Here is a 13,038-nt window from a genome sequence, read left to right as displayed (position 1 = left end):
AAATTCATGGTGGGCTGGACTGAGGGGCTGCCACAAAGAAGAGGAGGTCAACTTATTCTCCAAAGCACCTGATGGTAGGACAATGGGTGGAAACTAATGAAGGAGAGAAGCAACCTAAAACTAAGGAGAAATTTCCTGACAGTGGAACTTCAGAAGTTGTGGGTGCTCTATCACTGGAAGTTTTGAAGAAGAGGCTGGACAGCCAGTTGTCTGGAGTGGTACCAAGGTCTCTTCCTTGAGCAAGGGTTTGGACTAGAAGACCTCCAAGGTCCCATCCAACTCTGTTATTCTATCACTTTGTCTGGGAAACACTGCTCTAATGGGTCATGCATTGAATAAAGAGTTGCGCTGACTGATCTCTGAGATATCTTCACTGTTAGGTTTAAAAGAAGTTAAATACTCTTTTGAAATGACAGCAGGGATGATATGGTTGAAGCAGACTCAATGTGGACTTCACAAACGGAAATATCCTCTTGAGTATTATTATTTTTTTCCAGAGCTATCTCTGATCTTTTTCAAATAAATATCACTCTCTCTGCCTTTGGGTCTAGCCCTTGGGCTGATGGAAGGTTGCTGGAGAGTGAAGACATTTTCTGTGTGAACTAAAAAGGAGAGGATGTTTTGCTGCTTACTGCGCATCTGCATAGACTTATTTCTATTAAGCCAAGGTCAACCATCTTGGCATGCCAGATGAGTGAGAAACCACCTGAAGATGTACCCTACATGACATTATACACACCTCAAATTGGATGATCAGTCTAGACTCTTGGGCGAGGGAACGGCATAACTTTCAATATTGTAATTTTCACACCTATTTGCTTCAGATCTTGCTTTCTTTTGTTACTATCACTTCAAACTCAGTAAAAGTACTTTTTCTCTACATACATAGAGTTGAAGGATTCCTTTCTTAGGTTTTGAACGAGGCACACCTGGACATTGAGAGGCATTAAATGTTGAAAGAAGCAAAATGGTTCAATCTTGACATCCCACTCATGAACGCTGCATGATCACATCCCTGTGATCCAGTGGTGGTATTCAGCCGGTTGGGTTCAGCACTGGGATGGGATGAATCGGTAGCAAGGATTTGGCGGGAGTCGCCAAACCGGTAGTAATTTATGGCTGGCCACGCCCCTAACCCGGTCACCCAATTGCCGCTCACTTGCTTACTCTGCCCACCTAATGCTTGCTCAACCTGCCTGCCTGATGCTAGCCTGCCCAGTCACTCCTTAAGGTATACATTTTTTCCCCTTCCGACGATCAGCTGTTCCTATGATCAGCTGTGCTGGGATTCCTCCTACTTACTTACTCTTTCACCCAGGAAGCTTCCCTGAGGCCCAAGAAGGCAAAAAACCCCACCTTCTGCACCTCCCCCAGGGAGGCCCCCAAATAGAGCATGTTTTCTGCCTTCCTGAGCCCTAGGGAAGCCTCCTGGGAACAAAAACGCCCCCCCCCAGGAGGCTTGCCTGAGGCCCAGAAGGCCCCCAAAATGGGGGGAGGGGTGCTTCAAAAAGCAAAAAAAAAAAAAGCCATGTGCAAAAGTCACATGGCCATGCCCCCTAGCCTTGCCCCCTAGCCACCCCCACAGAACTGGTAATAAAAAAAATTGAATCTCACCACTGCTGTGATCAAAATTCGGACACTTGGCAACCGGCATGCATTAATGATGTTTGCAGTGTCCTGGGATCATGTGATCACCTTTTGCAACTGTGGGAAGCCACGACCTGTCCTAGAAGAATGAAATATTTTGAGGAATATTAAAAAGGGCAGATTATTATATTTTCCCAAAGGGATAAATGGACAAACATGTTTTTTCAGACAGAAAGCAGCCCCCACCTTTCTTAACAGCCCTCGGCAGATGTCAGCACTTAAGAGATAAAGAGCTTATTGAAAGAAGTCGAGTATCTAGGTAGCTCTATTCATAAGCAAATAGGCCTCACTCAAAATCCAAACCAGGAAAAAGCCATGAATAGGAATTGCCCAACACCCTTTCAGAACACAAGCCCCTTCATTGCATCATCTCAGCAGTTCAAACTTCAACCAAACCTGGGAGCTCAGACAACCTATAGAGCCAGCTATGATCCCTACAACAACCAACAGAATACATGTTCTTCCACAGGAACAGGAAGCTCAAGTTCAAAGCCCAAAAGAAGGTATAAATACCCCTCATTCTCAACTCCATGTGGTCAGCTGTCCAGAACCACCCCTGTGCTTCTGCTTCATCAATAAATGGACCCTCTTTCCAGTCAGCCTTCAGCCTCCATTTTGTCTGCAGTGCCTTTCTCTTGGATTGGAACTGAACCAGATGGATATTTCTTCCAACAGGACCTTCTAACAAGCAAAGTCAATGGGGAAGCCAGATTCACTTAACAACTGCATTACTAACTGAACAATTGTGATGATTCACCTAACAACGGTGGCAAGAAAAGTCATAAAATGGGACCAAACTCATTTAACAATTGTCTTGCTTAGCCATGGAAATTTTGGGCTCAACTGAGGTAATAAATTTGCAGGATTGTCTGTTAATTACAGTGCATTGGATTCTGTTGAGGTATTCCCCGTTAGAAGAATGAGTGCACTCAGGGAAACGTAATGAGAGTGATGTTGAATAACACACGACCAGCATACAGATACACTGAATAGTAAAATGTAGGTTTTACTTCCAGTAAATGGGTAAACAAAGTCCAACAAACAGTCCAAATAATACACGGTTAAAGCAGTTAGTATCAGTCCAGGGATAATCCAAAAACAAAGTCAAAGTTCAGTAAATGGAGTTTGCTAACAGTTGCAAGACTCACAGCAATCCAAGCAGAATAACGATCAGGAAAATACGGCAAAACAGGAAATGCAAGGAGAAGGAAACCAGGTTTCTGACTCCATCTTATGGCTGTTGGAGGAACCTCAGCCAATCACACTTACAGCAGTCTCTTAAAGATACAGTATTAAATTATGATCCTGTTAGGTGACTCTCATTCCTAACAGATTCCGAAAGCATCTTTTGGGGCTCAGCCTATTCAAATGGAGAACTATTGACCAAAGCACCTTTAACTCTTCCTTTCTAATGTCTGGTTGGTAAAAAGTTTTCTGTCCTACAATGGATGAATTAAAAAATGGAAGGCAAGGAGGGTCCCATTACAGGGACAAGTTGAAACGGTTGTGTTTTTACGCTAAACTACTCATTTATTTCCCACAGTAGATTTGATGTTGAAACAAATAAAAGGAAAGTGTTTTTTTCTTCTTCGCCTTGATAATTAATAGAATACATCAGGACAATTGCTCATGGAGTCTTTGTAGTGGCTAGAATTTCTTTGTGGGTTAAACAAAGATTTGACTATAGTAAACACCATAATTTGCAATGGGGAATCTAATAAACACCAAGGCAATTAGAAATAGGAAATGAACAGTCAGGAAACTAAACAATGTAATGTTTGCTGTAGCAGCTGTAATTGCCACTCCTCAAAAAAAAAAAAATCAGAAAAGGTTGACAAACAAAGAAGATGAAATGGAGGAACCTCTGTGAGGAACCTAAGTAATAGCAGGAAAATAGCAAGATTAGACACCTCCTTCTTTTCTCCTCAACATATTGACTGGGGCATTCTGGGAGTTGAAGTCCACCCATGAGTTCTGAGGTTGAGAAACACTGCCTCAGAGATAGATAAAGTTTGCAGTAGAGGTAAGTAGAGCTAGATATGTCAGAAGAATAATTGGGAGTTCAAACTCAAGCTGGGGTTGTGCGAAAACAAATCAAAATGAAATCCAGACAGCTTTGAGAAAAGGACATTTATTTATTCCCCCAAAACAAAGAGGCTTGTCCGTGGCTTGCCCAGTGAAAATGAAGTACAAAAGGGCTATTTTATGTGGGAGCTTGTACTTGGTGTGGGTCTTGAGGGGTGTGGAAATGTGTGCGTGCTTGTTTCAGGGTGACACGTGAAGGGCGTGTGTGTGTGTATGTGTAGACTTGGAGAAGCAGTTGATGTGGATTGGGTCTCTTCATTTGAACTGTGAGCAATGTCTACATCAGGCTTGTCCAACTTTTCACCTTCCCTGGGCCACATTAGAAGATGAAAATTTGGTTTGGGCCTCTACAACAGCTCCGGCGGCAGCGGCGGGGGCAGCAACAGCAGGAGGTGGCGGAGCGGGACTCTTGGGCTGCGGCTGCCTCGGCACGAGGAGCGCTCTGACGGCGCCCGCCTTTTCTGTTGCTGCTTGGCGTGGCGCTCGCCTCGCCCGCCTCGTGCCTGCCTCTCCTCCTCCTCCTCGCTGGCACATCCTCTTGCACGAAGGTTGGGGTGGGCACTGGGCCGCATTACGAGCTGACCTGGGCCGCATGCGGCCCACGACCCGCGGGTTGGACAAGCCTGGTCTACATTGTGTTAATTGAGTTTTGTGCATTTGCTTGGGTGTGTTTAAAATTTGTAATAAATGTTTAATTATTTCTTATTTTTGCTGTAAGTTTAAAGGATTTAGGAGGCTGCTAATCCGTAACTTTGTTGGAGACTTGAGTCAGTTAAACCTATGATTCCCTACACAATACTTCTAATATATAAATGTATACATTCTTCCCAAAGGTGCAAGAAAATCTTTGTAACTCAGGGCTGAACTGTGGGGTCCTTGGTGCTTTCTTAGCTTGGTGGTTTTCTTGCAGATGTTTCATTTCCAAAATAAATAACATTGTTCCATAATGATGGATGCATTTGTTACACAACATTTTCTCCGCAAATTTCAAATATCTGTTGATTGTTTGTCTGCTTCTTCATCCTTTCCTATTCTCTGTCCTTCTGCAGGCTGCCCTTCACTTCGCTCGACGGATGGCCCCATACAAGGTAGGCCTTGCAGCTTGCTCTTTGATTACAAAGAAGAATAAATTTGGTATTAAAACACCAAAGACAGCATCCTTAGTTAATAAAGGGTCTGAATAAGTAGACCATGTTGGCAATGTAGCAAGCATCACATTGTTTTAAAAGTGGAGGAGGCTTAATGTATCCAAAGCCATTTTTATTCTTCAACCCAAAATCTTTCCATTTTGCCTTACGTTTGTGTGTATGCATGAGTGTGTGTGTATGTGTGTGTGTGTGTGGTGAGTGCGTTTCTGGAACGGATGAGCTAAGGGCAAAAGGTTTAAAAAATTGACAAATCAATAAATCATAAAGTGTATACTGAGAGTACCGTTTATAATTTTGGCAGGGTGGCCCAATGCGTGAAGGTCAGCCCAGCTGCCCAGCTAAAGTAAGCAGAGAGTTTGGTGTATATACTGATTAATATGCTGGCCTAGAAACCAGGAGGTTGTGAGTTCTAATCCTCCCTTAGCCATAAAAGCCATCTGGGTGGCTTCGGGTCAATCACCAGGTGACTGTGAGTTGTAGTCCTGCCTTCGGCATGAATGCCAGCTGGGTGCGTTTGGACCAGTCCCTCTCTCTCAGCCCAATCCACCTCAGGGTTGCTATTGTGGGGAAAACAGGAGGAAGAAGAAATGTTAGGTATGTTTGAATTACTTATGAATAAAAAAAATCAAATAGATAAATAAATATATAGAGCAACAGCAACATATGAAGATGCTGAAAATGGGAGATCATGAAATTGTGATATTGAAAAAACATCCTTTCATCCTGTGTAGAAGGAGACAATGGTAAACAACTCATGTGTTTTATGAAGGAAAACCAAAGATAGTGATTGACAATATAGTGCCAAATGACAGTCCTTCAGGTCACATGATACCCAACATAGCGACAGCAATAACACTTAGACTTATGTGCCACTTCACATAGATTTACAGCTCTCTCTGAGTGGGTTTACAGAGTCAGCCTATTGCCCCCAACAATCTGGATCCTCATTTTACCAATCTCGGAAGGATGGAAGGCTGAGTCAACCTTGAGCCGGTCAGAATCGAACTCCTAACTGTGGGCAGAGTTAGCCTGCAATACTGTATTCTAACCATTGTGTCCCCATGGCTCCCTCCTAATTTAGTGCAGCAATTGTTTCACAACGGTGGCGAAAAGGGGTAAAGTGAGGCAAATCTGATGTAACACCTGCCTTTCTTACCAGTGGAAATGTTGGGCTCAGTTGCGGTCGTATGTCAAGGACTACCTCTAAGCAAATGTAGCTTGTTTGTGCTGTAGAAGCACTATGGGGTGGATATATAAGCCTAAATGCTATCGCTATTGCTACCTACAGCTGTAGTGGCACAGAGCTTAAAATTGCAGGATCAGTCTGACCACAGCCAGGAGTTCGATCCTGACTGGCTCAAGGTTGACTCAGCCTTTCATCCAGTGGTGGTTTGGACTGGTTCAGCAGAACCAGTAGTAAAAAAAGCTGACGATCAGCTGAGAGAAGAAAAAAAAATTCTCCGACAATCAGCTGAAAAAGAAGAGAAAAGCGCAGGATCGGCCCTTCCACCCGCCCCTACGCTTTTCTCCTCTTTATCCTGTCGGCTGATTGGCGCTGTAGGCCTCAGCTGGTGTGGAGAAAGCTGCGTGCCGGCCTTAGGCAAAGCACGCCCACCAAACTACGCCCACTGAATCGGTGGTAAAACAATTTGAATCCTACCACTCCTTTCATCCTTCCGAGGTGGGTAAAATGAGGACCCAAAATTGTCGGGGGGCAATGCGCCGACTCTGTAAACCTCTTAGAGAGGGCTGCAAAATACTGTGAAGCAGCTTTTAAGCCTAAGTGCTACCTCCGAGTTGGGACAAAGACTTACAGACCTGCTACTCTTGCTCTCAGTTGACTTCATCCACTTCCTGATGGTACTATCTCCTAAGCTTCTTTATAAGAAGTCATTTTTATTTATTTTTTTACAAAAATGTCACAGATAATTAGAGCTTCCACCTCTACTCTGAAGATTCCTGGAGGAATTGTTTTCTCTCCTTAAACCACTTCGATTGCACCGAAATATCTGGTTAAAAATACTTGATGCAGCCGCTGCACTGACCTCTCATTGAGTATGTCAACCTACCAGGAAATCAAACAGAAACATTGCTCCAGTGAATATGCCTTTATCTTTTATTTTCCCTCGAATGGAAAGAAAACCCAGAAAGTCATCCAGCACTGCCCATTGCAACTATAAGTAGACCTTGACTTACAACAGTTCACTTAGTGCCATATCAGTGAATGGCACTGAAAAAAGTAATTTTTGACCATTTTTTCACAGTTGGTAGCATCCCCGTGATCACGTGATCAAAATCCAGGTGCTTGGAAACTAACTCATACTTATGATCGTTGCTGTGTCCCAAGGTCATGTTTTGCAGCCTTTTGACAAGCAAAGTCAATGGGGAAGCCTATTCACTTAACAACCAGGTTACTAATTTATTGACCGCAGTGATTCACTTAACAATTGTGGCAAGAAAAGCCGAATGTCTCACTTAACAACGGAAATGTTGGGCTCAATTGTGGTCATAAGTCGAGGACTACCTGTATTACCCCAGCCATCTTTTCCACATTGCAGTGCCTCGCTTATTTCTGCATGCTTTTATAATAATTCGGTTCAAATGAAATTTAAATGAGGAGGTTGCATGGCTGGGGACTTTACTCAACTGGATTCAGCCAGTATTTGAATTCATCAAACCAGGACAACCCTCCTTCGATTGGCTTCGGCCTTCAAGATAATCATCAGAAATGAAGCTATGGAGATCAAGCTGGCAGATGAAAAAATGATAATTGAAATGTTTTTAAACATGCCTGTTTCACAATTGTTCCTGGCTCATCCCCAGCTTCGGCTTTTCCATAAATTCAGATAGACAAACAAAGGAGAAGACAAAATGAGGGGCGGATTTATTGATAGCAAAGTCTGGTTGCATTGAAGGCCTCACAAATTGACTCATCTGTTAGAGATGTTCCCTGGTTCAAAAATGCATTTTATTTTCCTTTCCTTTCCTTTCCTTCTCTTTTCTATTCTTCTCTTCTCTCTTCTCGTTTATTTCCTTCCTTCCTCTCTCCCCTTCCCTTCCCTCTCCTTCTTCTCCTTCTCCTTTCCTTCTCCTTTTATGAAATAATATGTATTCATTTTCTTTTCTTCCCTTTTCTGTTCTTTTCTTTTCTTCTCTCTTCTCTTTTCTCTTTTATTTCCTTCCTCTCCTTCCCCTTCTCCTTTTATGGAATAATATGTATTCCTTTCCTTTTCTTTCCTTTTCTATTATTTTCTTCTCTTTTCTCTCTTTTCTCTTTTATTTCCTTCCTTCCTCCCTCTCTTCCCTTCCCTCTCCTTCTTCTCCTTTTCCTTCCCTTCTCCTTTTCTTCTCCCTTCTCCTTTCATTCTCCTTTCCTTCTCCTTTTGTGGAAGAATATGTATTCATTTTCTGTTCTTTTCTTTCTTTCTCTCCTTCTTTTTCCTCCCCCCCTCTCTGTCTCCATCCTCCTCCTCCTCCTCCTGGAGAATATGTATTCACCGAAGTCAACCCTGCTTAACAATTTAAAAAGAGAAGGAGGCAGATGGTGTGTAAAAATGGGGCAGCAGGCAACCAACCTTGTTCATTGCAGTGTGTGATCTGATGCAATTTAATGGCAAGGAAGTTTATGGCTGACTCATGCACAGTCTCCTGAATGCGAACCTGTGCATTTTGCTAAGGACTCTAGGATGATCTGCAGATCCACAGCTAATCTCTGTGTGTGCAGACTTGTTCTTTTTTCTTTCCTGAGAAATGCTACTTTTCGTGCAAATGAGACAGTTTGCTTTTTATCTGTAGTGTCAGAAAAATCCAGACTGAACTAGCTGAAGGCTCAAGGGTCTTCTTTGTCAATGGCTCTTTAAAGGGTTATCAGATGAAGTAGTAGATCTCTGTCTCATCTAGGAATATGGGTACAACTGTGGTATTTAACCCTTTAAGTGTGAAATTACCAGGAGACTTCTAAACAATATAAAGAGCTTCTTTATTATAAGCATTTGCAAAGGCAGGACTTTTGTGCTCGTATAGGTGGAGGTACAGAAGACATCTTCCATAGGAATAAATGATGGTTAAACACAGTTTCAATACTCCAGACCTGGTTACTACCTCTTATCTTCATTGGTTGGTTTCTGGGTGGATTCCTTGCTCTTCCTGGCACCTCCATCCCATCAATTTACTCATTTCCAGTAATCTCCATCCCCTTGGCAAGTCCAACTATTGTCAACACTATTAATTTTAACATGACAACTTGACCAGCGATCTTTCCTTGACCTGCCAGCTATCTGTCTGGCCAGAATGTGCAAAACATTTATAGTCTGGTTTTTGTAATACAGAGAACATTCTTACACAATGTCTTACTTAATATTTCATTAGGGTTTCTTAGGTTACATAAGGGTAAATTATGGTGTTACCATTGCTCTGTCTTTTACAGGAATAATTCTTACTTCTCACAACAACCTTCTAAAATCCCTCCCGCAACTGCCTTTGCAATATTTACACTAGTGTTTCTCAACTTTAGTAACCTTAGGATGTCTGGGCTTCAACTCCCAGAATTCCCCAGCAAGCATGCTGGGAGTTAAAGACAGACATCCTAAAGTTGCCAGTGTTTAGGTGATACCTGACTCAATAGTAGTACCTGCGAATGGGATCTAGGAATTATCATGGACAACCACTTAAAAATGAGCCAGCAGTATGTCACAGCTGCCCAAGAAACCAATGTAGTTCTAGGCAGCATTAAGAGAGGGATAGAATTAAGATCACATGAAGTGTTAATATCCTTTTATAATGTCTTGGAACACTCAGAATAGTGCATCCAACTTTGGTTACCCCAGTAAAGAAAAAACGTTGAGATTCTAGAAAGAGTGCAGAGAAGAGCAATAAAGATGATTAGAGGACTGGAGGCTAAAACATATGAAGAACAATTGCAGGAATTGGGCGTGTCTAGTCTAATAAAAAGAAGGACTAGAGGAGACATGATTTTTATTTCTTTTATTGTCAGAGTACAACATGTGTACAATGAGAATGGCTGATAGCAGTCTTCCAATATCTAAGAGATTTCCAAAAAGAAGAGGGAGTCAACCTATTCTCCAAAGCACCTGAAAGTACGGTGTAGAAAATAGGATTAGTAGATGGAAGCTAATCAAGGAGAGATCCAACCTAGAATTAAGGAGGAATTACCTGACAGTGAGAACAATCAACTAGTGGAAGAACTTGCCTCCAGAAGTTGTGGGTGCCCTGACACTGAATGTTTTAAAGAAGAAATTGGACAATGATTTGTGTGAATTGGTATAGGATTTCCTGCTTGAACAAGGGGTTGGACTGGAAGACCTCCAAGTTCCCCTTCAACTATGTTATCCTGTTGTTATGGTTGAGAAACACTGGCATAAATCATTTTAAATGTTTAGATAGAATGTCAGGGAAACAAGGAAGAGCATTGAAATAGGAATGTCCATACTCATGAGGCTGTCATTATTTATCCTATTGATAACACCTTAGAGTTGAGCAAGCATGGAAAACCTATTCCTTCCATTACATCAGGGGCCTTCAAACTTGACAGCTTTAAGACTTGTGGACTTCAACTCCCAGAATTCCTCTTCCGGTCCTGTTAGCTCAGAAATTCTGGGAGTTGAAGTCCACAAGTCTTAAACTTGCCAAGTTTGAAGAACCCTTGCATTATATGCTTGCTAGGGAATTCTGGGAGTTGAAGTCCACACATCTTAAAGTTCATGAGATTAGGAATTACACGTTTACATGATCAATATGGTCTACTTTTCACAGGTTTTGACATGATGGAGGCTTTTGGATTGATGGGCAAGGATTATGCCTCCATCAAGGGGGTTGCTATGGAACCTTACATCTTCTTAGGAACTCACACCTACACTCTCTACAGAGATATCCAACTAACCCGGAAAACAAGGTAAAAAGAGAAAATAATTAAGGAAGTTTGACTGAAAATGAATTAGCTTTCTGTAAGCATTATACTATGTACTTGCATTATCGCGTGCGCTTATCAAATTAATCCATTGGGTTGAGGAGTTGACAAAGTTCACAGTATTGTGTTAACCCAACAAGCTGGGTTGTCCCAACATATCCACAATGAAACTTGAGGGCAGCAAAAGACCAAGCAACACACAATAGGAAACGGAAGAGAATATTTGCAGCTCAGGGTTAAACTGTGGGGTCCTTGGTGCTCTCTGAGCTTGGTTATTTTCTTACAGATATTTCATTACTATACTAAGAAACATAATCAGTATTTCATTTGGTAATGAAACTTCTCAGAGAAAACAACCAAGCTCAGAGAGCACCAAAGACACCCCAAACAGGACCTTGGATAGCTCCAAATGAGTCCCATTGCTTGACAGCCTCTTTACTGTATTACAACATAGGTCTTCCAACTTGGCAAGTTTAAGATTTGTGGACTTCAACTCCCAGAATTCCTCAGCTAACATGACAGGAGAAGGAATGCTGGGAGTTGAAGTCCACAAGTCTTAAAGATGTCAAGTTTGAAGACCCCTGTATTAAGACAATAGAAGGATGTTCTTTCATCAACATTCCAGAACAGCTCAATGTTTTGATATGCAGCTGCAATCCATATAGTGACCATTTTCACTATATGGAGAAGGAGCCAGAGCCCCTGATTGACTTTAGAGTATCAGGCCTTTAATGGTGGGGACATAGAGATTCTTCTAATGGTCCTCCAACTTTGATAATGATAAAGTTATGATCTTGGACTACAAGGATCTCAAATAATGTTCTGGGCCATCCTTACTCAAGCCTTCTGCAGCATGAATCAAAGGTGACAGGCAGCCAATACGAACACTTAAGAACCCTCACACGGATTACTATTCCAATATTCAGTCAACATTCTTCAGACGACCTTTTGCCATTTTGACTCTCCTTGGGGTAGGGAAATAGCATTATTCCCCTGCACACTTATTAAATTCTATAAAATGATAATATTAAAAAAAAAAATTGAGAGCCCTGAGGCCTGCCAATATGCTTTCTTCACTTCTCAAACAGTTTGCAACTTTCCCTTAGGATGGGAAAGGAAACTGAAAATCCGAGCAGCCTTTTTAGAGACGTTCAGATTAAGGGAACTGCAGGCATTTCATTTGTACATTCATGACCTCTGTTCATTGTGCCATCAAGGATCAGCAGCACTTACAAGAGGGACAAAGGAAATCCAATTGATAAAAGCAGAATTGCAACTCCCCGCCCATTTCCTCTATGTGTGGGCCACAATACGCCATTCAAAATGGTGAAGGTTGGAGCCCATTGGCCCAATATTAATTTTGCTGTTTTGTTGGAAACAGTGACAACTTCTAGATGTCAGCTTCTATCCCAGGGCAGTAACTCTTTTGAATTCTACTGCGTAGTAACTCTAATAGTGCACCATTCATGCAATATCAGGGGGTTTTCAATTCAATGTATAGAATGTGAAAGATGTGTGTTTGTCTTTATTTTCATAGTCATAATGTACACTGAAGATAGTATTTAATTTCGTTGTATGAGGTGTGATGACAATAAAGTAAAGTAAAGTAAACTAAGGTTATGGTTAAGCATCCAAAGAGAGGACAATTCCAGCACTGTATAATTCCAAAATTATACCAATGATGGGTATAATTTTCTTAAATTGTTACACTTAAATTGTTACAATTTTGCTTTTTAGATCTTGCTTTTTAGAAGCTACAGTTCAACCATAGTTCAATGGATTGATGGATGGATGGATGGATGGATAAACACTTAGACTTATATACCATTTCACAGTGCTTTATAGCCCTCCCTTAGTGGTTTACAGAATCAGCATTTTGCCTCCAACAATTGGGGTCCTCATTTTATTAATATTGGAAGGATGGAAGGCTGAGTCAACAAGATGGATGGATGGATAGATAGATGACAGATAGATAGATAGATAGATAGATAGATAGATAGATAGATAGATAGATAGATAGATAGATAGATAGGCAGATAGATAGGTAGGTAGGTAGGTAGGTAGGTAGGTAGATAGATAGATAGATAGATAGATAGATAGATAGATAGATAGATAGATAGATAGATAGATAGATAGATAGATAGATAGATAGATAGATATGGTATCAGCGAAGAGCAACAAAGATGATTGGGGGTTAGAGGCTAAACCCTATCATGAATGATTGAAGGAACT

The 13,038-nt window shown here is 41.6% G+C and overlaps 1 protein-coding gene across 1 annotated transcript in view; it reads left to right on the top strand.

The window, feature by feature from the left end:
* The window catches only part of COL20A1 (collagen type XX alpha 1 chain), a 173,169-nt gene that overhangs the window by 91,617 nt on the left and 68,514 nt on the right, over window positions 1-13,038 (top strand). The window contains exons 22-23 of the mRNA XM_087928872.1: window positions 4,782-4,820; window positions 10,653-10,791. Coding sequence (XP_087784998.1) covers window positions 4,782-4,820; window positions 10,653-10,791 — 178 coding nt within the window. The remainder of the gene's footprint in view (window positions 1-4,781; window positions 4,821-10,652; window positions 10,792-13,038) is intronic.

The sequence above is a fragment of the Pseudonaja textilis genome, chromosome 3, assembly GCF_049901715.1.
Source record: "Pseudonaja textilis isolate UNSWEBS1 chromosome 3, rPseTex1.2, whole genome shotgun sequence".
In the NCBI taxonomy this organism is placed as follows: domain Eukaryota; kingdom Metazoa; phylum Chordata; class Lepidosauria; order Squamata; family Elapidae; genus Pseudonaja; species Pseudonaja textilis.
The sequence above is the reverse complement of the archived record's forward strand: the minus strand, read 5'-3'. Positions and strand labels throughout refer to the sequence as shown.